This window comes from Silene latifolia, chromosome 7 (assembly GCF_048544455.1).
Source record: "Silene latifolia isolate original U9 population chromosome 7, ASM4854445v1, whole genome shotgun sequence".
Classification (NCBI taxonomy): domain Eukaryota; kingdom Viridiplantae; phylum Streptophyta; class Magnoliopsida; order Caryophyllales; family Caryophyllaceae; genus Silene; species Silene latifolia.
Window position 1 is genome coordinate 126,498,067 of NC_133532.1, and position 26,648 is coordinate 126,524,714.

Here is a 26,648-nt window from a genome sequence, read left to right on the forward strand (position 1 = left end):
GTACATTATTGACAATTATACCCCTTTCATTTCACCCTTCCATTTTCTCTCTCTAATTTCTCTCTATTATTTTCTCTCAAATTAAACACCCCCATTCCTCCTCCAATATCACATAATCTATCTGGTTATTATTGTGTGCTGGACTGCTGGGTACTACTACTTCAATTGTATACAATAATTGTTGAATGTACGTATTATGTGTACTATTACTTTCATTGCACTACAAACTTTGCACTGTGTACTAAGAAATACGACTTTCAATGCTAGTTTTTTTTGTTCCTGTTCCGGGTTTAATTCCAGAGCAGGTGTTTGATACCACTCGTAGCTAGTAGGGCGATGTCCTTGCTTGAATCCTCCTTGCGGTCTCCTGAAACGATGAACAAACTGAGGGCTCGGCTTTGGCCGAGCGTACTCACTCCGACGCTCAAGTCAGTAAACTTAGAGAGAAGTTGTTGTAACTTGGCTAAGAGTGTATTGTAGAGAGATAAGCAAGATATTACCAGATGAATAGTGGTTATTAGGTCAATTTATGGATCCTTTCCTCAATGAAGGTTGAGGAGTATTTATAGGCATTCACCTTTTGTCACGTAGTGGCCTAGTGGCCAAGTGGCTATCAGGTGAAATGACCGTCGTACCCTCGGCCGATGGACCTGTGGCAGGCTCGCCGAGGGTCTTGGATATGAGTACGCGGATTGTGTCCCGGCTGGCTAGTTGTCTGGCCGAGACCTAGATGACAGGCCGATGGGCTCCATCGGCTTAGACTGTCTAAGTCGTTGACTTTGCTGTGGACACCCTTGACCTTGCTCAAAGTGTTGACTTGGTCAGCGGTGCAGAATATGCCCCATCAATTTGCCCTCAGCGTAGTCTATGCCGTGGTATGGGCTCCGATGTATGTTGAGCGTATATTCTGCGCAAGTAGCTACGAGTGGTATCAAACACCTGCTCTGGAATTAAACCCGGAAATAAAAGAAAATGTTTGTTTACCTCAAAGAAAAACACTCGCCGGATCGAAAACCGAAGATTGGAAGAATAGAAAGCCCTTGAAAGTTTAAAGAGAGGAAGATTTTGGGAGAATTTTTGAAAATTTGAGGAAATGAAAGTAATGGCCAAAATCACGGAATAATTGCCCTATTTATAGGGAAAAGCCCATGAAGAAGGACCAATCAGGGCACAGCCCATGAAGCGTTAACCAATCAGCAAGCAGACACGTGTCAGACATGCAACCACGGAATGTCAATCGTTGCAACAGTTGAATGTCAATCAATGCTACAGTTACCAAGCGTATTCAACACGCCCATTCACATCTCTTCGCCTGTTCATCTCCCTCAACAAATTCCTAGGCGCCTTCTCTCCGCCGGCTACATGATCGACCAAGCCAGGAAGCACCGGCCGGGGGCAATCAAAAATAACCCAGCACTCTCACCCGGTCTCGCCACCGCACATTATTTCCCACATCGGATACCCTTTACGCATCCATGCGGAGGGGGGATATATGGTACGGCCTAACAAGAACCACGCCGATGCTTCAGAAGAAGCCGATACCAAAATTTTGCAAAAATACTTGCGCAGAATATACGCTCAACATACATCGGAGCTCATACCACGGCATAGACTACGCTGGGGGCAAATTGATGGGGCATATTCTGCACCGCTGACCAAGTCAACACTTTGAGCAAGGTCAAGGGTGCCCACAGCAAAGTCAACGACTTAGACAGTCTAGCCGATGGAGCCCATCGGCCTGTCATCTAGGTCTCGGCCAGACAACTAGCCAGCCGGGACACAATCCGCGTACTCATATCCAAGACCCTCGGCGAGCCTGCCATGGGTCCCTCGGCCGAGGGTAGATAAGTCTTTCCACCTGCTAGCCACTTGGCCACTAGGCCACTACGTGACAAAAGGTGAATGCCTATAAATACTCCTCAACCTTCATTGAGGAAAGGATCCACAAATTAACCTAATAACCACTATTCATCTGGTAATATCTTGCTTATCTCTCTACAATACACTCTTTAGCCAAGTTACAACAACTTCTCTCTAAGTTTACTGACTTGAGCGTCGGAGTGAGTACGCTCGGCCAAAGCCGAGCCCTCAGTTTGTTCATCGTTTCAGGAGACCGCGAGGAGGATTCAAGCAAGGACATCATCCTACTAGCTACGAGTGGTATCAAACACCTGCTCTGGAATTAAACCCGGAACAGTTCCCATTTCAATGTAGTACATAAAGAATTTACTCAAAACGTACCTGCAGGTTGCCACCGTCAGATGGTCACCGACGATTACATCAGTAGGCCACCGTAAAACGGCCGCCGGCGACAACCAAAACCCCCAAACCATCCCACCCCAATTAACCCCTAATTAATTTCACCATAAACCCTAATTAAAATATGATACAAAATTATTAAAAAGAGTCAATTTAATTAGTACGGAGTAATAAAATGGATTACTAAATTAAATACCTACTCCATGGTGGAATAATCTAATTGAAAATTTGAAGGAGGTTGAAGGATTCAACAAGGGAAAGAAGAGAAAATTAAGTGTGTTTTTTTAGTAGAGGGTAGACAAATGGAAAGTATGGTACAAAAAGTACTGCAATGAGTAAAACGAAAATTATTCCTAATTATACTACTCAATAAAATCTTTCAATATACCCCCCTAACAACCTCTCCATAGTTAAGATCTTTTGATGAATCAGAGATGGTAGTATAAACATGTCGTACAAAATATATTGAGATGGTAGCATATACTTATTTATGAATATTTTTTGCTGAAATTTTATTCTCTCCCAAAATACCAATTTCTATTGCTATATATTACTAACATTATAACGTACATTAGAACTTATAATAAGTACAACTCATTTATACAAATATCTTAAATGACCACTATATAAGCAAAACTCACAAATATCGTTCTTTAACTCTCAAATACCGTGCTTTAGCACGGGATCTCAACTAGTTTGATATGATTCCTGATTCCAAATTCATACCCATGCGCGAAACAAACACCCCTTAAAAAAAGAAAACTCATTAACCTATAATTATTCTATAACACCGACTATGAGCAAGATTTTTTTTACTTTTTTTATTTTCTTGTAGGCATTATGAATCATGGGCAAGATTTACTCAACAATAATTAACAAACTCGCCTGAAAGGATAGAGTCTAATTGTTAAAACTTCGGTGAAATTTCCAAGAAACTTAGGTTCAAGTCTCCTTAAGAACAATCTTGTGGAAAATTTATGACCGGAGTCCATGTCTTTTAAGTTAAGACAATCCAATTGTCAAGGCATGGCTTCGGCATGAAGAGGACTTGAAGACACACGTCTTAGCTCGGACACAATAAAAAGAGTATTCGATAACAATTTCCACATGAAAATTTCCCGGATTACTTGAATCGTAAGGCTAAGAGTCTTTACAATCAATTACTCAGGTCACTACTCACTAGTCCAACAACAATTTTAAAGGACAAATGATTACAATTACCAATAGATACAATCGTTAGTTCTTAGAACTGGCAAAAGTGATCAATAAAGTGATTGACCAAGTACTCCGTATCTAATACCATGGCAAATAGCCATGAAATAACATTCAAACACTGCATGAAAATAATTTCAAGGCTTTGCGATCAACAATCAGAAAAACTAGCTTTCAACCAACTAAAACAAATACAGTACTACATATAACAGGGCGTCAGGGAGCCGGAAGTTGGGCAATATCTACTCAGGTGGACTGAAAACGCGTCAATCCTCTTCCTAATCTCTTCAGGGGTTTGCGCCCGCTAGGCTGTCAACAAGTTGGCTATTCTTGATCAGACAAATGTTGGCATAGTCTTCACCTCCACCTGTGAAGCCACTTCCTACATATACAAATAACGCAAGGTATAAATATCATGGAACGCTGTATCAAAGTGTTAAACTGCAATCACCTTGTTGGTGCAGATGAGAGACAGGACAAGCACAATCACAGAGTACAAGAGAAACTGACCCAACGGAAACTAGTAAATTCACCTTGAATTTAAGCTTAACCACCGTTCATAAATACATACGAGTACAATTTAAACAGCAGTCCATGCATAAAATTTCAGAATACGCCACTCTGCCATACTGAAGATTCAAAAGATACAATAAGCAACCAGTAAAACTAAGTAACTACGTACTCCTATGAGTTCACCTATTTAGGTCGCAAAACAAAGAAATTCATCAGTTATAGGAATATAGGATGTATAGAAAGTCAAGAAGTCAAAGCTAGAAAGTTTGTTACAAAGTTGTTGAAGAAGTTAGTTAAGAGCATAACAGAATTTGTTATATATACTTGAACAATGTAATTCTGTAAACTACTACATCATTATACAAGAATCATTTTCTCTCTCTCGTTCCTCTCTCTAAAATCTTCTATTCATATCTTCATCATTCTCATCATTCTTCATCATGTTCATCATACTTGATCATGATTGATTAGTGTTTTCATATGGTATCAGAGCTTCAAAATTCGATCCAAAATCATAAGTTTTTGCTTCCGCGTTTCTTTTTTCATCATAATCTTTGTTCCAATCAAAGATTTCTTTCTTCTGTTTGTACGAATCTCTGATTCTGTTTCATCATTTCTCTAATCTTTACTACAAATATGGGTGATTCTTCTGAAACTAGTTACTACTCCTTGCTTGATGATCCTCTCTTCCTATCTCCTACTGACCAGCCAAACTTACAACTTACTGCTCAGTTGTTTGATGGTTCTAACTTCATTCAATGGCAGCGTGATGTTGTCCAGTCTCTCTTCTCCAAAAATAAGACTGGTTTCATCACTGGTGAAGTTGCTGCACCTCCTAAGACGGACAAAAAATACAATCAGTGGGTTCGTGTGGATCTTCTTGTGCTCAGATGGATCTTGAATTCTCTGGAAAAGAATTTGCGTGAGAATCTTCAATATGCTTCTTCTTCCAAGGCACTTTGGTCTGAGATCATTGAGCGATATGGCCAGCTTAATGCTCTGGAGCTCTATGATTTAAAGAAAGACCTTAGCAATGTTAGTCAGGATAATTCTACACTGATTGAATATTATAGCAAGCTCAAGTGTTTATGGGAGACTGTGGATAATCTTGATCCTATTCCACAGTGTACATGTGGTGTTATGTCCAAGTGTTCGTGTCAGTTGCTTAAACGTTTGCTTGATAGAGAAGCACATGCCAAGCTCATTCAACTGCTTATGGGTCTTAATGCTGGATACGAACACGTTCAGACCACTCTTTTGTCCATGGAACCACTTCCTCCCATCAACAAAGCTTTGGGGTTACTACAGAAAATTGAGAAGCAGAAACACATCAATGATGCTTCTGGTGATGTGTTTGCTGGTTCTGCTGCTTATGCTGCTAAGAAGAGGCATCATTCCTCAGTATCTGATTCTCAGGGTCCGCAAAAACGCTCTAAGGAAGATCCAGATGCTGAAGGTTTCAAGCATTGTACGCACTGCAACAGGGATGGACATGTTATTGAGGATTGTTATAAGCTCAAGACTTGCACTTTTTGCAAGATTAAGGGACACATTCAGGAACATTGCTATAAGTATAAGGCTTTTCTTGCTAAGAAAAACAAGGGAAAGGCTCTTGTCCAGACTCCTCGTGTGCATCCTCAATCTTCTGCTAATCATGCTGATTTGTTATTTTCTGATCAAGACTCACAGTATGAAGCAGTTACTCCATTTCATGAACCAGCTGCTGTTCCAGATCCTTCTTCTCAGTCTGTTCCTGACTTTGTGCATCATCAGTTTCCTTCTGATATGATTCAGAACATAATCAATTCAGTCACTCAGCAGGTTTTACAGTCTATTAATGATGCTTCTAATGCTAATCATTCTGATTCTATTCTGAAGTCTTCTGTTAATTTTGCTGGTATGTCATTCTCTCATGTCTTTACTGCTCAAAATCTATCTGCTAAATCAGTTTGGATTATTGACAGGGCGCCTCGATCATATGACTTGAATTGTCTTTATTACGAATGTTAGACATTTAGTGCATCCTATTTTCTGTTGGGTTACCTCGATGGTACAAATCAAATATGTGCACACCATAGGCAATGCTAAATTGATCGAGAACTTAACCTTGCATAATGTGTTTCATATTCCAGATTTTAGACATAACTTGTTGTCAGTTGGTAAATTAATCACATCAACTGGTTTAAATGTCTTATTTTGTAAAAATCAATGTTTATTCTAGGACCATTCCACTAAAAAGCTTATTGCTGTGGCTAAGAGGCATGGAGATCTCTACAAACTGGATGTTGGACTGCTGCAACTTAATAAAAGCTCCAATAGTCTTGTTTTTAGTTCTAGTACTATGAATCAATGTAATGCTAATCCTGGTTCTACTGTGAAGCCAGTTGATGTTGCTCTTTTTCATTCTAGAGTTGGTCACTCATCTTTTAGTAAGATGCAGCATATGAATAAATTTGTAAAAAATGTACAGAATTTCTCATGTGACATTTGTGTAATGGCCAAACATCATCAATTGCCTTTTCCTAGAAGTTTTTCTCATGCTAAAGCTTCTTTTGAATTGTTACATTTAGATGTTTGGGGGCCCTATAAGACCTCATCTATTACTGGAGCAACTTCTTTTCTAACAGTATTAGATGATTATTCTAGGACAACCTGGACATTTTTGATCCAAAATAAGACTCAAGTACCAAAATTGATCAAGCAGTTCATTGCATTTGCAGAAACACAGTTTCATAAACAGGTTAAGATTATACGCTCTGATAATGGAACTGAGTTTTTTCAGGTGCAATGTTCTCAGTTTTTTTTAGATAAAGGGATTATTCATCAAAAGAGTATTGTTGGAAGGCCTCAGCAAAATGGTAGAGTAGAACGTAAACATCGACACCTTTTGGATACTGCTAGAGCACTTAAGATTCAGTCCAATGTTCCTAACAGTTTCTGGGGAGAATGTTTACTAACTGCTACATACCTCATTAATAAAATGCCTACTCCTATTCTTGACTGGAAATCTCCTCATGAGATGCTATATCATACTGTTCCTGACCTTGAAGAGCTAAGGGTTTTTGGTTGTCAGTGTTTTGCCACCCCACCTATAACCCTCAGGGATAAGTTTGCCCCTCGTGCCAGGAGATGTATGTTTATTGGCTATCCATATGGTCAAAAAGGATATAAACTGTATGACCTTGAAAGGAGAATAATTTTCACAAATAGAGATGTGATCTTTCAGGAAAATATTTTTCCTTACAAGATTCCATCTTCATCAACTTCTTTGCCTTTAGTAACTGATGTTATTTCATCAGAATTGCTCCATTTTTCTGATCCTGTTACATCAGGACCTCAGACTGTTACTCAGTCTTCTAATGCACCTGTTACAGAAATGACAGTTGAGTCCACTGATACAGCAGTTGAGACTTCTACTGTCTCTGAGTCTGAAATTATGACTGATGCACCTGTCATAGACCCACCTGTCACAGAGGCTGTTAGAACATCTACTAGACTGAGGAAGCCCTCAGTTTTATTAAATGGGTACAAATATACCCTTCCCAAGTCCACAGCATTACATATTCAGGTCATAAATGAACTGAATATGCTAGACAAGGACTATATTTTATCCTTGTGTAATGTTGTAGAACAACTTGAACCAAGCTCTTATAAGCAAGCTATGACTGATAAGCACTGGATTGATGCAATGACTGACGAAATTCAGGCATTAGAAAAGAATGAGACATGGGAATTGACCAATTTACCTCCTAATAAGAAAGCCATAGGATGTAAATGGGTCTATAAGGTGAAGCATAAGCCTGATGGCACAGTTGAACGTTATAAGGCAAGACTTGTGGCCAAGGGTTATAATCAAATAAAAGATAAAGATTACAAATATACTTTTAGTCCTGTTGCAAAATTTGCTATCAGAAGGGTTTTTATGGCATTGCTCGCCATAAAACAGTGGCCTTTACATCAATTGGACATCAACAATGCATTTCTTCATGGATTCTTAGATGAAGAAGTGTATATGTTGCCTCCACAAGGGTATTCTAAAGCGAAGAAAGGACAGGTTTGCAGACTAAAAAGGTCCCTATATGGACTCAAGCAAGCTTCACGTCAATGGAATTTAGAACTCACAAAATTTTTAACAAATGCAGGCTATATTCAGTCAAAGCAGGATTATTCCTTGTTTACACGAACAGATGCTATAACAGGAAGATTTATAGCAGTACTAGTCTATGTTGATGATGTTCTAATCACTGGTGATAAGCTAGAGGATATCATTGTTCTCAAGGAAAGTTTGCATGCCAAATTCACTATTAAAGATCTAGGTCCAATAAGATATTTCTTAGGGCTAGAGGTTGCTAGAAATTCAAGTGGGATCATGATTAATCAAAGGAAGTACATCCTTGATATCATCAAGGATGTTGGTTTGGAAGATTGCAAACCTGTTGCTTTTCCTATGCAGAAAGGCTTAAAACTCTCTACTGTCAAAGGGACTCTCCTAGATGATCCAGAACCATATAGGAGGCTCATAGGAAGACTGCTTTATCTGAATATGACCAGGCCAGACATTTCCTATAGCGTACAACACTTAAGCCAGTTTGTTTCTCAACCTAGACAAGAACACTATCAGGCTGCAGTACATATTGTTAAGTATCTAAAAGGTACTGTCAACACTGGTCTCTTTTATTCATCTGCAGCACAACCAGATCTCAGGGCTTATTCAGATGCTGACTGGGCTAAATGCGCTTTTAGTTGTCGTTCTCTGAGTGGATATTGCATCTTCTTGGGTAAAAGTTTGGTCTCATGGAAGACTAAGAAGCAGGCGACTGTCAGTAAATCAACTGCTGAATCAGAATACCGCAGCATGTCGTATACAACAAGTGAGATTGTTTGGATTGAGAGGTTATTAGCTGAATTCAAAGTGCAAGTACCACTACCTATTCCTCTATATTGTGATAACCGTGCTGCTGAACATATTGCCTTGCATCCTGTTTTTCACGAGCGTACTAAGCACCTTAATGTTGACTGCCACTTTGTAAGAGACAAGCAACAAGACGGGCTCATCAAAACAGCACATGTCAAGAGTACAGAACAGCTAGCTGATATTATGACGAAGCCTTTGGGAGCTGCTGAACATAGAGCTTTCTCGTTCAAGCTTGGCCTTCATCTTCATCAAGACAGTCCAGCTTGAGGGGGGATTATAGGAATATAGGATGTATAGAAAGTCAAGAAGTCAAAGCTAGAAAGTTTGTTACAAAGTTGTTGAAGAAGTTAGTTAAGAGCATAACAGAATTTGTTATATATACTTGAACAATGTAATTCTGTAAACTACTACATCATTATACAAGAATCATTTTCTCTCTCTCGTTCCTCTCTCTAAAATCTTCTATTCATATCTTCATCATTCTCATCATTCTTCATCATGTTCATCATACTTGATCATGATTGATTAGTGTTTTCATATCAGTTCCTCCAGTAAGACTAAGACTCTTGGTTACGTAGTTACTCTTGAAACAAACAGGTATAAAATATTAAAATCTATCTTCAGTACAAATTGATTGTTCAGTTATTGGCATCTTTAAGGATGGAATCAATTGGCTGAAAATCCAAACTCCGTAATTCAGTACAATTTGAGAAAATTAGAGTAAGGTAGACTTAACTCATTTTCCTTCTCAGAATTGGCCGTGTTAAAGAACCAACTAATCCTTGGGAACGACTTTCAAGACAGAGGTTAGTACATAATAGCATCAAAACTTGAATTTGAAACTCTGATGAGCAAATACTTCTTATCTATTCACAACAGCAGATACAGGCAGTACCACACCAGAAAGCAAAATATAATGACTAATAACAATGCTCTTGTAACATAGTTAAAGTGTTAAATCTCCCAATCTCTTGACCCAGCTGGCAGATGATCCGAACGGAGTAACTTGTTGTCACTTTGTCAGGTTTACTCAACTCGTAAGTTATAAGCTACAGTCCCTTGTCTGAACTCTTTAAAGGTTATCACGTAGGTATAAATCTCTACCCCTGCTGAATGATGCAGTGCTGCAGTAGAAAATGCACAAGACTATATAATATACTCGGTACTAAATACTGTTTAAATCAGAAAGAAAGAAAGAATGTAAGAACCATTCTTGGAGATCTTATTGAGACTATTCAGCATCATTCCCTAGTTTTCAATTACTTTGATCCGGTCAAGTGCTCATCATCGACAAGAACTAATATGATTTGCATCCAATTTTCCCTGGACAAGTGCATTCTTACAAGAATGTTGAACTGTATTTCTTGAGAAACTGCGGGACCACAAAGAGCTGATACAATACATCTGTAGATAACAGATTAGCAACTCGACTGACGACTCTGTATACCTAAATGTACACAAATACATTTGTAAGGCGGTTTCACATATGTTCCCGGGTCGGAGTGTATTTCTTGGGCATTCTCATGACCTAATCACCATCATTATTTTATAACACTGTAATTCCTAAAGATTGATAGATACAATTTTCATCTCTTACGTACGATGGACTTAGCTACTACATCATTACTGAAAGACCTTAAATTCTGGTGTTATTTGCGGTTTTTAATTTTCTTGCATACTTTATAACCCTCAAAATAATTGTCACCAATCAACCGCTCCTACTCGACAAATAATCCTACAAACAAACAACATCAGAACCTTAATCCCAAAATGATTTGCGGGATCGGCTGACATGAATCATCCTTTAGAACCATCCAACAGAATAAAAAAAGAATGCATAACAAAAAATCCTAGTATAACAAAAAAGGACGACAACTTGAAGCGGTCATAGTCGCAACAGAATAAGGAATTGCCTAAATTGATTAATTCAAATACAGCAGAGTTAAATTTAAACAGGAAACACAAATCCACAAAACAACAAAATACATTAAGAAGAGAGTCGATTTTAAGTTCGTACTCACCTCAGGTACCATGACATTGCAGCTCTACGAGATCCCAATACCATAAATATAAAAAGGATTTTTCTAAAATGTGCCCTAAGGGCACATGTTAATAACCTTAATATGGTAAGATTAACAATATATTCTCACTAATTATGGTAACAAAATAATTATCCTATTTAGTCAAGACGTGTATTATTTAACCCGTTTTACTCCTAAAATGGATATACTCATATGGTTAAGATTTAAGAGAGACCAAATGAAGAAAGAAACCGGGAGGATTATGACGCGGATTTAAATTGGCGGATAAGTTTCGATTTTAAATTTTGTGTATTGAAAACAAAGTTTGAAAATTTATTTTTTATTTTGCTTTCGAATTTTAAACGTAAGAAAAGAAAACTCATTAACGTATAAATTATTCTATAACACGGACTTTGGGCAAGAATTTTTGTTTTAGGCATTATGAATCATGAGCAAGATTAACTCAACAATAATTAACAAACTCAATAAATTGACAAGTTACCGCACAACTGAGATAATGAGCAATTTTATTTAAACTCCAATTACATAAACCAAGGTCATGTTCTTTTCGACTTAATTTCAGCTCATTTAAGCTCTATGTAGTTCAGTTTCAATCAGTTTTATTCAACTCATTTCTTCAAAAAATTAATTACTTCAGCTCCATTCACTTCATCGCAGCTCCATTCCGTTTAGTTCAATTCAGCTCATCTCCATTCACTTCAATTCAGCGCATCTTCATTCACTTCAATTCAGCTCGTTTCAGCCCAAAAGAACGGGATCTAAGAGATAGACAATGCAAATTACTTCCGATCTTATGGTTGTCTGAAACTATATTCTTTCCGTTATCTCCGTAATTACCTATGAGATCAAGTTAAGACCGTCCAAATTTACATATAAGTGAAGATAACCTTTACATAAAGCCCATAAAAGAGCTTCCTTTTAAAGCCAAGGCTTCAGCATGAAGAGGACTTGAAGACAAACTCCTTACCCCCGGACACAATAGAAAGAGTATTAGATAACAGTTTCCACATGAAAATTTCCTTGATTTTTTTGGATCGGAAGGCTCAAGAGTCTTTACAATCAATTACTCGGGTCACTAGTCACTACAATCCATCAGCAATTTTAAAGGACAAACGATTACAATTACCAATAGATACAATCGTTAGTAGAACTAGCAAAAGTGATTAATAAAGTGATTTACCGAGTAATCTGTATCTAATACCATGGCAAATAGCCATGAAATAACATTCGAACACTTGCAAGAAATTAATTTCAAGGCTTAGTGATCAACAACAGATAAACTAGCTTTCAACCAACTAAAACAAATACAGTACTACATATAACAGGGCGCCATGGAGCCGGACATTAGGCAACATTTACTCAGGTGGACTTAAAACGCGTCAATTCTCTTCGTAATCTCTTCAGGGTTCACGCCCAGTAGGTTGTCAACAGGTTGGCTATCCATGATCAGACAAATGTTGGCATACTCTTCACCTCCATCTCAGTAGCCACTTTCTACATAAACATACGGAGTATAACATAAGTTATAAATATGATGGAACACTTCGAGGCCTGTATCAAAATGTTAAACTGCAATCACCTTGTTGGTGCAGATGAGAGACACGACAATCACAATCACAGAGTACACGAGAAACTGACCAAACAGAAACTAGTAAATTCACCTTGAATTTAAACTTAACCCTCGTTCATAAATACATACGAGTACAATTTAAACAGCGGTCCATGCATAAAATTTCAGAATACGCCCCTGCGCCATACTGAAGATTCAAAACAAACAAGAAGCAACCAGTAAAAAAAAGTTGCTACGTACACCTATGACTTCGCCTACTTAGGTCGCAAAACAAGGAAATTCATCAGTTCCTCTAGTAAGACTCCTGCTACTCCTGCATATGTAGTTACTCTTGATACAAACAGGTATAAAATCTTTAGTACAAATTGATGTTCAGTAGTTGGCCGTGTTAAGGAAGCAATCAATAAGCAACGTGTGATAAACACAGTTTCGGACCATTAATTAACCAGTCAAAAACTCAAGATGTATATTAGTGATGACTAACAGATGCGAAGCGGTAAACTATGTAGAGCTCTAAAGGATATATCATCATCCTCCAAAAATAAATTCATCGGATTGGGGAGGACACTACCCCTGTTCAAGAGCGAGTCGTATTCACCAATTCGCAGATCAAGCAAACTAAGCAGTTAACATCATGTTTCAATGTTAAAGTAATGGGATTATACCTTGACATACTCAACATCAATGGCGAGGAAGAGTTACATCAGGGTGAGTGAGTCATGGATTTTTTCAAAAAACCGAATTCATCAAATTAGACATGTAAAATAAGCACATTATCTTAAATCTTTCTATAATTTCCCCTCATCAACCATTGAATTAATAACTACTCGGGTACAAGTGCTATCACGGGTACTTATTTAAGTGTTGTACTCGTCACTACCCAACAGCAAACACACACGAACGAAAAAAAATACACGAGTTTTACCAGGATAAAAATATTAACAAGTTAATTGGAGATTATAAAAACTCGACTGTAGCTGCAAGACAATGAAAACTAACATGGGTAATTGGGTATCAGACCATCATTATCAGAGCAACAGTGGTCCATCAATAGTTACCAGAAAATTCAAAAATTCAACGTAGTAAACTAGTAACCCCTTACATATTTGGCTTTCACAACTAGTCATTTTATATTGTATTTTAAATTTAACCCGCCAAATATAAATTTCTGAATACGTCAGTGTATCCTAATAAAAATTTAAAAAGAAATTTACAAGAAATAATCAAAGTTAACAATTGTTCCTAATAGAGGAGCCAAACGAGAAAATTTCACGACTAAAACAATCGACATAACTAGTAAAAATTTGTCAACTTTTTACGAATTCACCCACTTTTAAATTATATTATTTTCACGGTTCTATAATTTTTAGGCAGAGACTGAAACACATCAAAAGCATGCTCTAATCAAATTCATGTCAAAACAGTTTGAGTAAATATGTCAATGTCAGTATTCTTAAGAAAATGATACATTTAACTACCAGTTAATGAAATCTCTATTATCTATACAAAAGAATGTTTTCAGTTTTACAAACTACTTTTTCGAATAATTAAAAAGAGTTAGGTGTTGTTTGGCCAAGTTTATGTGAAAAAGTTTTTACTTTTAGGAGTTTTTTCGTAAACTACTTTTTGAAAAAGTTGTGGTTATTTGACCTAACTTTTGTAAAAATAGTTTCTTAACAAATTTTAGTGGAATCCAAGAGTTTCTGGGAGAAGTGGAAGTAGCTTTTACTTTTTAGTGGCTTTTTTTAGCCTCTAATTTTACAATTAGAAAAGCACTTAAAAAGCTTGGTCGAACAGACCCTTAAACATATATCTTTGGAGCATATTAAAGACTCCAACTTTTATGCTTCATATAAGAATGTTGTCCATTCTATTAATTTATTTAAGAATGAAGCATGACTTTATTTGTTCGTAAAACAGAAAGATCAAGTCAGTTACATTAAGAAATGACAAACCAATCTGTGGAAACATACATAATATTAGTAAAAAATACTGTATATTTTGTTTTGGAGAAGATGGTACGAAGATGAATAAATTTGATTAAGAGAGAACTGTTAAATAGTAGTAATAGTTGAGAAAATGCTTCTAAGAGCTTAGATGATTATTTGTATACACATGAAACATGATCCACGTAATGCCTGGACTTGAACTCCTCACATGAAACAACTAATAACTACTATGGGGACTACGGAGTACTTGTGAGGAGTCACTTACCAATCAATCAATCTCCACTATATTAATGGCAAATATAACAATCTCATCTATACAAGAAATGATGTCACTTACCAATCAATCAATCTCCACTAATATCATCAACATTATCTTCATCACCATCACCACCATCACTATCATTTTCATCATCATCAAGCTCCTCCTCTTCTTTAGAGTTGCTAATAGTATTCATTTCCTTAAGGAAGTGGTTCAGGTCCTCATATGGCAGCATTGAATACTCTATTCTCTCGTATGTAACTTGAGTTAAATTGGGTGCCACTAAACGCGTGAATGAGAATGCGTGGAGATCAGGACAATCAGAGATATCCACAACCTCCAGAGAAGGTAATTGTAGATCGCCATCATGATTTCGGTTACCTGGGAAAAAACACTCCATGTTGACCCACTCTAGCAGCACCTCTCTTAATTTGGGTGCTGTTAGAAACCCGGTTGAAATGGACTTGAAATTAAAGCACATCAAAGATGACACCTTTTGCAAAGACGGCAACTCGATTGTATCCTCTAGATTACCTACCAATAAGTGTTGCAGCTTAGGACATTCTATGGTGTACAATTCCTGTAATCTGGGAGCGAAAATTGAGCCTTGCCAAAAGTATTCCAACTCGTCACAGCAGATGATTTCGAGTGATTCAAGTGATGGTAGAAGTAAGGTGGCTTCACTATTTGGCATGGAAGAAATGCTTATACAAGATCTCAAATCTACTAAACGTAACTCCTTGAGGCTAGGGAGTTCGATTTGCGAACCAACGTTGATCACAACTGCTTCCATGTTGTGACAGTCCATAATTTCAAGAAATTGAAGTTGGTGTAACGAATAAAGGACATCAGCTGAAATTAAATAATCCCACTTCAATTCAAACAAAGTGAGGGAAGCAATACTCTTAAAGAGATGCAGAGGTATGAGATTCAGTGATGGCAAAGACTTCAACTCTAATGTTTTGATCTGCCCACAGAACAACGTCAAAGCATCATCGACAGCACTGTACTCTTTTTCGAACAACTCTTTCAATGACTCGCTTCCAGACACATTTAACCCTTCCAAATTTGGCAGCTGTGAATATATCCATACAAACTCACCCTTCTCCTCTAATTTTGATGATGAAAATACAGCACCATCCGGAAAATATAAATCAGAGAGTGTGAGGGAAGAGAGATTCTCCAGGACTACGTTTGGGATATGTCGCAACCCTGCTAAACTGCCTAGCTCCACTTCTCTTAACACCGCAGAACTGCCTAGCTCCAGTTGTCTTAACATCGGAGCAGGATTTAACGTTGTTGTCAATGATTGCATATCCCATAGCCCGGTCACTTCATCATTCACACTTATCACCTTTAGCTCTTCCAGACATGGATAATCAATCTACAGTTAGAACAATTCCGTTAGCTAATTAACAACGGAGTATATGTAGATAATGGTTGACAGATAACTGGTTACCTTTCCATTGAACAAGACTAAAGAATTTTCTAACTTGGCAAACATTTTCATGCTCTCAAGGTTACACAAAATCAACGTTTTTAATTTTGGGAACTCGAGTTTGGATCGTCCCACGTAGAAATTCTCAAGATTCCCCAACTGGCCGAGCTCCAAGGACTTCAACTGAGGAAATACGATACTCTGTTCACCAATCACCGATTCTTCTATTTCTTCATGAGATAAGACTTTATGCATCCCATTACACCTTTTTATACATAAGTTTTCAAGTTGTACGAGGATAGAAAACACAGAAGGTGAGCCGACACTTGACAACTTTTCACAGTTGATAATTTCTATATCCTTCAAATTCTGAAATCCAGGGGTACAGATTTCCTTGCTCCACAGATTAACAACATTGTTGCAGTCTCTCAATTTCAACAACTCTACGGATGGTAATCCAATCTGCAACAGAAATCAAAAGTAACAAAATATTAAAGAGTTATCCCTTATATGATGCTCCGTATTTAATAAGCACATTAGTCTTGACGCAGAATTTTTCGTGGAGAAAATATGCATAACAAATGAGGGTGATACAGTATATTTAATTACAGAATAAGAAGGGACACATTGAAGAGTAAATATTTAATTTCTCACATATCAATAAGCCAATTATAAAGGAAACAAATAGTTTAAGAAAAAACATATCTTCAGATCAAATGAAGTAGACGATTAATTTGGTGGAGAAAAGGCTAAAAGATGACTATATAAATGGGTAAAGGGAGTCTGAAAAACAAGAAAGCATACCTTCCTTCCAAATAAAAGTCGAGGCCCCTGTAAAGCGTCATGGCAATTAGCAAACTTTTTTGGTCCAACCAAACTTGACAAATGAGGAAGTTTGTCGAGGTCCAATGTTTTTAAAAATGGTAGATCAATAGTTAGTATTTCTTCATCCTCAATGAATATGAACTCGAGCTTTTTACAACTAAACACCTCTAACTCTTTCACGTTACGTGGGACAAGAGGTAGTCCATACCGTAACTCATTCAAACAAGATAGTTTAATAGTTTGTAAGCTAGAAAATGATCCTGGTGAAACATCTCCATTACATACCTTCTCTAAACTATCCATATACGCAAGTTCTATTGATTGGAGACCTGGAAAAACTATCATGTTATTCATCGTGCATTCATCGACAATGCATTTCATATCATGGCAGCTAACAACGTGAAGAGATCTTAGGCTTCTAAACCCCTCTTGGTCCAAATGTGGGACAACGTCTTCAAAATTTCTACTGTCGTAAATCTTTAAAAAATCAGCATTCTTAAACAATTCCTTAAGACAACTTATTTTTAGAGATATACCCGCGTCGTAAATGAACGCAATATATAAGGCACGACAAAAGTTCTGGAGATCCTCTTCACTGAAGTCACAACTCCCTAGAGAGATTTTGAATTTATCTAAATTTTTGATAACCTGGCCATCAAATGGCAGTTCTTTTGTATCCTCTACTTTTATCTCAAGTGCCCTCAAGAAAGGAAGTCTAATATTCTCAACAGCATATGCTTCTTCATATTCAGATTCCGTTTCGAGAACTGACTGCCTCTTAATATACATGTAGAGTCCTTCTAATGTAGAGAGTTTATTTAAGACGCTGGTGAGAATTAGTGGTAACTTACTAGAAGTACATCCACCCAAATCTAGTAATCGAAGTTTGCGTAAATTCCCAATTTCATTGGGTATGTTTTCCATAGATGATCCACGTAAACTAAGAACAAGAAGATCTACCAGCTCACCAACTAGTTCAAAATTTCCCAACTTACAACCTTCCATGCACAATGTTCTTAGCTTCTTTAATTTACGCATTGATTGTGGTAAACTAGGTTGAAAGTTTATGTTTGAAACCGCTAAAACTTTTAGATTCACCATACCATTGAAGAAGGAGTCATCAAAGTCTGGTGACAAGTCACCTTTCAGTATCAGAATTTGAAGCTTACAAGCCTCTACTCCACTAAGGCGAGAATAATCATTCTTAGACGTCAATGACATGGCAGTGTACTTTTTCAAAGTCTCATCATCCAGCCAACGAGGAACGGCTTCCACTATGAACTTGTGCTCCTCCTCTACAAGTGAAAGACAAACAAATGAAACTATTATCTTAGTTTTTTTCTCGTGGGTGTTACTCTTTCCAATGGCTTTCAACGCTTTAAATATTTCAAACACAAATATTTATGAGTAGTTACGCAAAAAGTCCTTAAAAAGCATGCAAAATTAAACATAAGCAATTTTTCCCAATTGATGTGAGTAAGTAGAAAGGTTGACATTATTTCATACAACGTACCTTTTGCGGCATATGAAATTGCAAAGTCTCGCACGATGTCATGAACCTTGACATCCCCTTTGACATCACCTTCTAGTAACATTGACGCTAGCATGAGCTCATTAGCCCATGTAATTGCTTGCTCCATGGCTTCAGGAAGATTGTTCACATGCTCAAACAAATTTAAACCCATGCCATATCTCATTAGGATTTCAAATGATACACTCGAACCAAGAGGGGATAAACAAACAAGCAAGAAGAATATCCTTTTTCCATCGGGTTGTATAAACTTGTAACTCGTGCTCAAGATTGTGAAGGTATGACGATAATCACCACTCATTTGGCTTGAGATAGGCTTTTCCAAGTCATCTGCAAATTTTACCCAACTAGACAAATCCTTATCCTTTAGCGAATTGGCTGTTGCAACAATAGCAAGAGGTAAGCCTCCACACTTGCTCAACAATCTCTCAACCAAGTTTTTATATTGTCCAACATCAGTTTGATTTCCAGCCTGACTCTTGAAGAGCTCTCTAGCTTCATTTGTATCCATCACACCAACCTCAAGTATGTTAACATCTTCTACATCCATGACTCTGCAAACCTCTCTATCTCTAGTTGTTAACAGAAGCTTACACGTATCTGGAATCCCAATTTCATCTAAATTCAACTTTTTCCAGACATTGTCCAGTACTATGAGTATTTTCTTCTCCTTTTCTGAAATTAGTCTATTATATACTCTAATAGCCCTTTGAGCAACATTGTCGACATCATGCAAAGGCAGATCAATTGATTCAGCAATGGCGGCTTGAATGCGCACAAAATCTGGGGCATCCGAAACTTCCACCATCACTTTTATGGCAAAAGCATCTTTAACCCTTTTGATTACTTCTTTCGCCAATGTGGTTTTGCCTGTTAACAATGTTTGAAAGATATCAATCAAATGAAAACAGATAACTTCTAGGCAATCAATCAATCAATCTTCAACACTCCACCCTTTTATATGACTTATTTGGAGTGGAGAAAGGAGGGAGGTACATAAAAGGAAAGAAATGAGGTTGTTGGAGTTTTATGAAATTCGGTAAATTGGTTTTTGAATATAATTAATTATTTACTCATGCAGAGAAAATATTGTAGAGAATAGACTTATTTTGGGTGGAGAAACTACATTATGTTAGGGTTTTAATAGTATGTTTAAAATAGTCAAACTGAAATAATTACAAAAACAAAGACAGCAAAAATTCTTAGGTACACCCGGTGTATGATGATGGTGTATGATGATGTGGTATACCCTAACCAAATAAAACTCTTCCATTTTATAATACATAAATTCTTCGTAGTTATTAACGGAAAATGTTGTCATCTCCATTATTCTCTTTGGTTTTGATGTACAGTGACATGGTACACCCGGTGTATTCAAGAATTTCTCGACAAAGTAATGAGACTTTTGTAATTTTACCTTATTTATCCAAAGAAGAAAAAAAAAATATATGAATAGATTGAGTAGAAACAAAGGAGTTCAGAAAAGCTTGGTCTTTGTATGTCTCAATTAAACACGGTAAACTACAAAATATTCAAGTGAGTTTACTTTCGATTAAATTAATTTCATGGGCCTTGAAATAAAACAAATTACTTAGATACTCTTTCTTTTCATGACTCTTCGTTCATGGTCTTGAAAGTTGAAACATGGCGAGGAGATTCGCGTTCTCCAAGACTCTTTATTCATGGGTCTTGAAAATGCTCTCAAGAATACTCATAGAAGGTGCAACGAGAGGAAACGATAGAATTTATCATCGTAAGTGATCGAAAATGAAATTTTCTCACCTAGCATTTGCAGACTATCTCCTTGTGTTTGTTTGAGGGAATGTTTCATCATCTAAAGTTGTGATCATTGTACTTGAAAAGTTTGCTCATAATTTTTTTGTTAGAAGCGAAATCCCATGAAAGCAAATACTCTGTCCTATTTTAAGGAAAAGTTATTATTCTCCATATTAGGATCATTCATTGATTTGCCCCATTTCATTAAATGGCAAAAATAGTTCTCATAATAACCCAACTTATTCGTAACTCCTCCTAATACTCATCATATTACTAATTCCTATACTCCCTCATCCCCTTTCTCCCTCCCATGTCCAAGCCCACCACACTCCATCGCCAGTTTCACTGACGGCCGATGCATACGGCATACCAAGACAACCAACAGCTCGCCAGAAACACCAAACTGGTTTGGTGAACAGAACCATACTATATTAGCTTTAACAGATTCAGTTTTATTTCTTAGTTTCAAATTATCCTTCCTTCAATTGTCCTATATAAGCAAAAAAAAAAAAAAAAAAAAAAAAAAAAAAAAAAAAACTCAATTCTGCTTGTTAAGTTGTCCTTCCTTTCCGGCTGACAATCCTATATCAACCTCTTCCAGCCATCCCTTGCGGTTTAATTATGATGATTATTTTTTATATCATATCATTTTGTTTTTTATTTTGGTGTTTTAGATTTCAAATGTAATTCATTGGTGCTTGTTCTATTGTTTGAATTTAGTGTATGGTGGACATATTTGTTATTAATTCATTTTCGACATATTATTGTAAATTTTTGATTTAAGCTATTCTTTCTCATACTCATTTTTTTAATCAGTGTTTGATGGACATATTTTAGGCATTTTGATGAATTGATATGGTTATCTATATTTTCGCATTTTGAGGTGTGCGTTCACCCATGGACGGTTCTAAAGGATGATTCATGTCAGCCGGCCCCAAATCATTTTGGGATTAAGGCTCTGATGTTGTTGTTGATTAATTGATATGGTTCACACTTCACCCTAATATTACCAAGAACAAAAGCATCAACAATCAAATGAAACGGAAATTAATATGTTCTAATTCTTTCTGGGTAAAACTACCAAATGGAAAAATCGTAAAAGAAGTACAACATGGAGCCATTAAAAAATAAGAAATACCTGTCCCACCCATGCCGAACACACCAACGGAATCAACTTGATCATCAATAAGCTTCTCCAAAATCTGGTCAAGGAGTTGAGTCCTAGAATCCAAACCCTTGAGGAAGTGAGTAGGAATCGGTTTCAAATCTATTGTTCTTATGTGCAGAGTAACTGGATATTGTGGGCATTTATTAATAATTTCATCTTGTATATGTTTGCTCATAAACTCAGCAGCTTTGCTTATTAGATAACGGCCATGAAAATCATTGCAAAGTGAGAGGGAGGAGCAGCAGCAACCACGGTGTTGTTTAGTGTTATCATCTACCTCCTCCTTTAATCTGCGGCCCCTGATCAGAAGTCCATCAATGACTTCCAACCCTAGTTTGACACCGTCGGCCTCAGGTACAGCCTTTTTGAAATTAGCATCATCCATCAATTTCCCAAGAGGTATAACCAGATTAGCTAAAGGTGTAAACAATTTCTTAGCGGCTTCTTTAATTGTATTATCACCCATGATTACAGTAGGTATCTTAACCAGCAGAGCATCGGATTCCTCATTCTTCTGATTCCGACAAAATTCTTCATCACTTATATTCCCAGCTTCTCTGATAATCTCCTCCATCTCCTGATCGCCTTTTGTAAGCTTATCTAAGTCTCTATCCTTCAACGTTCTTGTGGCTATTACTGCCATCTTTTGGTCCTCTTTCATAAGCTTTTTAAAATCCTCAATAGTATCCTTCATCACTTCCACCACTACTTCAGCCACCTGCTTATAATCCTCTTCCGCCATTTTCCTCGTTTCTTCGTCGCACTCGTCCATCTCTTCCTCAAGCTTCTTCATCACTTTGATCGCTAATTCCTGCATCTCACTGTCCTCGCTGATACGCCTCTTCAGATCCCTTTTCTCCATCATTTTCACCACAAATTTTGCTGTCTCAGTGTCCTTATACATAAGACCTTTCAATTCTTCATCATTTGTCAATATCCGAACATCTTTAAGCCAACTAGCAGCTTCTCGAGTAATCTCTTCCAGCTTATCATTCCCCTCCTTCACCTTTTTTTTGATGCCGTCCTTCTTATTACACACTTCCTCAAGACTTTTACGAAGTGCACCAAGATTGTCTTCATAACTTCCAATATAACCCACATACTCTCCGATAGCATCGAACACAAAGGACCTAATCGGCTCCACCACTTTCAAAACAACTCCGAATTCTCCCGCCATTTTCTCTTTTGTTCAAGCAACTTGTCCTAATTAACCAACACATCAATGAACAAAATACACATTAAGAAAAGTGATGCACAATAACCATGTTACTTTAACAATCAACTTTAATGGTGCTCTTATATAGTGACATAAAAAACATGACACTCAGATATTTTATGCCCGATTTTAACCCAATAACATTAGTTTTTTTCATGAATAGTTGTGCTGTAATACTCCAACACGCACCTGCATCTGACCAACGCCAGAAGTAAGAATTGAGAAACATAAAAGGAAGTACGAAATGAAAAACTTAGAAAGAAATAACAATCAGAACTTACGTAAAGAAAGACGGAAGAAACAAAGAAGAATGAAGATAAGTAACTGGTTTTCCAAGTTGTAAAGTTTCGGTATGCTTTACTTTACTTATAATGCCATGTAAATGTATTAAAAATAAGTAAACGGCTCATTTCCCGTTCACATAATGCCAATCTCTAATCTATAACTTAAGTTGACAATATTAGTTAATTGCACAAGTTGCAGTGAACAGCTAATTAGATTGTAATATTCAAATTGGCCATATCCACGCATTACAGCTCATGCATAATGCCGTCTATTTGATGCTGGAGACATGTTCAGAGGAGACATGCTGAGAATACACTATAATACTAGACTACTAGTATGACAAAACTATATTACTTCAATACTATACTTTGGTCCCGTGTTGGACATTATAAGTTTCTGACACGACATGAGTCTTAGACACTTCATTTAGACTAAAAAGGTGAAAACTTTGCTGAAAATAACCCTATCCAAAACCCTGTCGTGGCCGAGACACTTGCAACTGAGTCGGAGTAAACATAGTTACAAACTAATATTCCATATAGTGCTAAGCATTGACCAAACCATAAAAATTGACACTTGACAATAAAAAACTACAGATAAATTGCCAACTACTTTGGTGAATTCCCGTTGGTTTATTGACAGCAAACATAATGTCAATTTCTAGATCTGAGTATTTGTTGAAAAATGTCTCATCGTCCCCACTAGGTGAATTATTCAGAGTTTTTAAATATAGCGATGGGGATATGTATAATAAAAAAAAAAAAAAAAGATGTATTAATCGTTGACTTTTATCTTTTATAATCACTATGAAAATTCTGTATCTGAGAAAGTTTTTAGAATATCTTACTCCTGACTACCTTTTTGTAATCTTTTTTTTTTCCCGTGTCTTATTAACGGCCGTTGTGAATTTGTGATTAATGACCTGCATATTTCCTTATGTCTTATTTCCTTCACATCTTATTGACATTCTTTTGGCCATCCAAGCTCCAAGTTTATAAGTGACCGGAAATAATACACTAATACCTTTGACAAATATTAAACAAAAAGTAGCTACCACATACACTATTAATTTGTCGAAAAAAATAAATATTACGCTGATAAATGCATTTTCCCTACCAAAGTTTTATAATTTATATGTAGGCCGCAAGATGGAAATGCGGCCAAGTTAGCTAACCTTCAATAGTTACTATGACGCCATTTTTAAGGCAGTGTCAATCACAACAGCTCCTTCAGCCTAGCAAAGGCCTTTGCTTAGAGAGTCCTGGGAAGTGATTTTAAATATCAGGATTATGAAAAATTAAAGCAATAGGAGTATAGGACTGTGATCAAGCCGTGACACCAATTCCAAGATCAACTCTCAAAAATGCCATTTGGTACCAAGTATTCAGTATTCACCCTAATTCACAATTTAAACCCAAATATTTATATTTTATTCTTTCCAGTTGAACCCTAACTTGAACAAATTACAATTGTGTTTTCCCAATCTTGTGTGATTGCATAGAAGCATTCTAGTTCATCTCCTAAAATTTTGAAATTAAAGCACAATCATCCTAAAATTTCTGGCGAACCAACCATCTTGAAAAAATAAATTAACATTAATGTGTCTACGGTATTGCATATCAGATATCAGAAAACATTGAATGGCTGAAATAGGAATAGCCAAGGTAACTCAGAGTATGATAACAAACAGGAATAGCCAGCTGCAACACAATAGAAATACGACAGACGTCAAATGCATTATTTTGCAGGAAACATACCACATCAGTAGAGGAACTGCCAAATGTTTCAGCTTTCTGAAGACTCGTGACATCAGTGGTGGCAGGAACAAAATATCTGGGCGTATAACAGTCATTTCGCCGCATCTCTGCCATGTGACCATATCATAATAAGGGATCAATCATACTGGGAAAGCTTTTAATACAGATTACAACTTAATTCAGAATTGCCACCACTTACTACTCACTATAATCCAACCAATATTTACAACGACCAACATGACTGACAGCTACTCACACAGTCCTTGTCTCCCTTAATAAGAGTGTATTTGGCTTCCATAAACCACTCATGAAAACGTTTGGATTGAAGGATTTGCAGAGAAAAGAAAGGGAGAGAGAGTAGGGGATTTAAAATCCCTTGTTTGGATAGCAAATGAGGGTGGAGGAAAATGAAGGGGAAAAGATTTGGAGGGATCCATTTTCCCTCCTCCAAGGCAAATTAAAATCTCTCCACAATAGGCAAGATTTGGAGAGAATTGTATCCAACCACCCACACCCCATTTCCCCTCCCCTTCTCTTCCCTTCCTTTCCCTCCCTTTCTCTTCCCTCCTTCCCCCTCCCCTCCCTTTTCCTTCATTTTTCCTATCCAAACACACCTTATCCGATGTACAAGTCTGGAGATAACCATTTACTAACAAAGTTCACCTCATTTTTCGGAATTTTAACGGAGTAGATAACAGTTGGCAAATTGCAAAGCATACTCGAAAACCTATCAAATTGCTTTAAATGTCACAAGTTCAAATAGCATAATCGCCATCCAAAAAAAAAAAAAAACATCAAATCTCTGAACAGCCCACTACAAATCAAAGCAACTTAATCCATACCCATCAAAGTTTTAATCATAAATGTCGCAAATATCACCAAAATATATCACAAATAACAAGGAAAAATAGATTAAATTCATTTACAGAAACCAATCACAATCGATCTACAACATAAAAAATTATAATGAAATTCAAAATGCATGATGTCAAAAACTAAGGAACAAAGTTAGATGAATTAATTAAAATTACCAGCAAAGTTTTGATAAGAGTGATTATTGAGAATTATGATCACATTTGATTCCGCCATTGATTCCAATCATTCATCACATTCACATCTCTTCATCTTGAAGTAATAAGTAATTAGAGGCACTAATTGCTACTAACACTGCCTTTTTTCCGCATTTGTGTCACATTACAAGCTTGTAAGTTACGTTAACACCGCATCGAATACGGTTATTGGTAAATAATTCCGAGTTTTCGTTCTTTTCGATATTGTCGCCGGCGATGATGGACATCGGTGGAGGAATCCGAGAGGAAAGAAATGGTGGGAGATAAGGTGTGGAGTTGGAGACGACACGGTGGAGACGACGACGGTGGCTCGCTGGCGTCGCCGGCGTGGGTTTTGCATGACCGCCAATAGGTTATGACGGCCTGTCGAGGAGAGAGGCGATGTTAATGTGTCTATTGGTTAAGGTGCGGAGTTGTGGTGTTAGTGTTATTATGGACCTGATCCGAATAATCCGACCTCGTACACGGCCCGATATTGACTAGAAATCCGAATTAATCTGACCCGATTGTTTTTTTTTTTTTTTTTGCTGCATACTGTGACATAAAATTGACCTGGACTCGACTCGGGTTTCGTCAAACCCAAAAATGACCCAATCGAAATTTGGGTATTTTCAATTTACTTAAGTTTAAGGATACAGGTTGGGATGGTGATGGGTAGGGTTATATAAGATCCATACCTACACTTATCTTCTCATAATGTACCTATACCTGACTCATACCAATTAGAGTCTGAATTTCATAGACACATACTCGGCCCTGATAGATGTGGGTAGGGTCTCGATTTCTCCATGGATCTAATCACATTAGTTTATCATAACCCGAATAGAGGACCCGATATTGCCTCGTAAATCCGAATTGACTTG

The 26,648-nt window shown here is 37.1% G+C and overlaps 1 protein-coding gene across 4 annotated transcripts; it reads right to left on the reverse strand.

Moving 5' to 3' along the window:
- Positions 1 to 3,359: 3,359 nt before the first annotated feature.
- Positions 3,360 to 26,176, reverse strand: LOC141593042 (uncharacterized). 4 transcript variants are annotated; one of them, XR_012521273.1, is made up of 8 exons: positions 25,747 to 26,176; positions 24,716 to 24,822; positions 21,428 to 22,660; positions 18,496 to 19,383; positions 16,962 to 18,277; positions 16,179 to 16,619; positions 14,708 to 16,103; positions 3,360 to 3,912 (listed from the first exon to the last, which is right to left on the reverse strand). XR_012521273.1 is itself a non-coding variant. In XM_074413987.1 (8 exons), the coding sequence occupies exons 3-7, from the start codon at positions 22,632 to 22,634 to the stop codon at positions 14,805 to 14,807; spliced, it is 5,151 nt and encodes a 1,716-aa protein (XP_074270088.1). In that variant the 5' UTR covers positions 22,635 to 22,660; positions 24,716 to 24,822; positions 25,747 to 26,176; the 3' UTR covers positions 3,360 to 3,976; positions 14,779 to 14,804. The 4 variants fall into 4 exon arrangements, 3 of the variants coding, with proteins under 3 accessions (XP_074270088.1, XP_074270089.1, XP_074270087.1); XM_074413987.1 differs by having other exon boundaries at positions 3,360 to 3,976; positions 14,779 to 16,103; XM_074413988.1 differs by lacking the exon at positions 3,360 to 3,912 and adding an exon at positions 12,352 to 12,435 and having other exon boundaries at positions 14,798 to 16,103.
- Between the last annotated feature and the right edge of the window lie 472 nt (positions 26,177 to 26,648).

Excerpts from the sequence above, each read along its gene's own strand:
- LOC141593042 (XM_074413987.1), bottom strand. The coding sequence starts at position 22,634 with ATGGCGGGAGAATTCGGAGTTGTTTTGAAAGTGGTGGAGCCGATTAGG. Across the intron at positions 18,278-18,495 it reads AATTTCATATGCCGCAAAAG|AGGAGGAGCACAAGTTCATA; the intron begins GTACGTTGTATG and ends TTTCACTTGTAG. Across the intron at positions 16,104-16,178 it reads TAGTCTTGTTCAATGGAAAG|ATTGATTATCCATGTCTGGA; the intron begins GTAACCAGTTAT and ends TTCTAACTGTAG.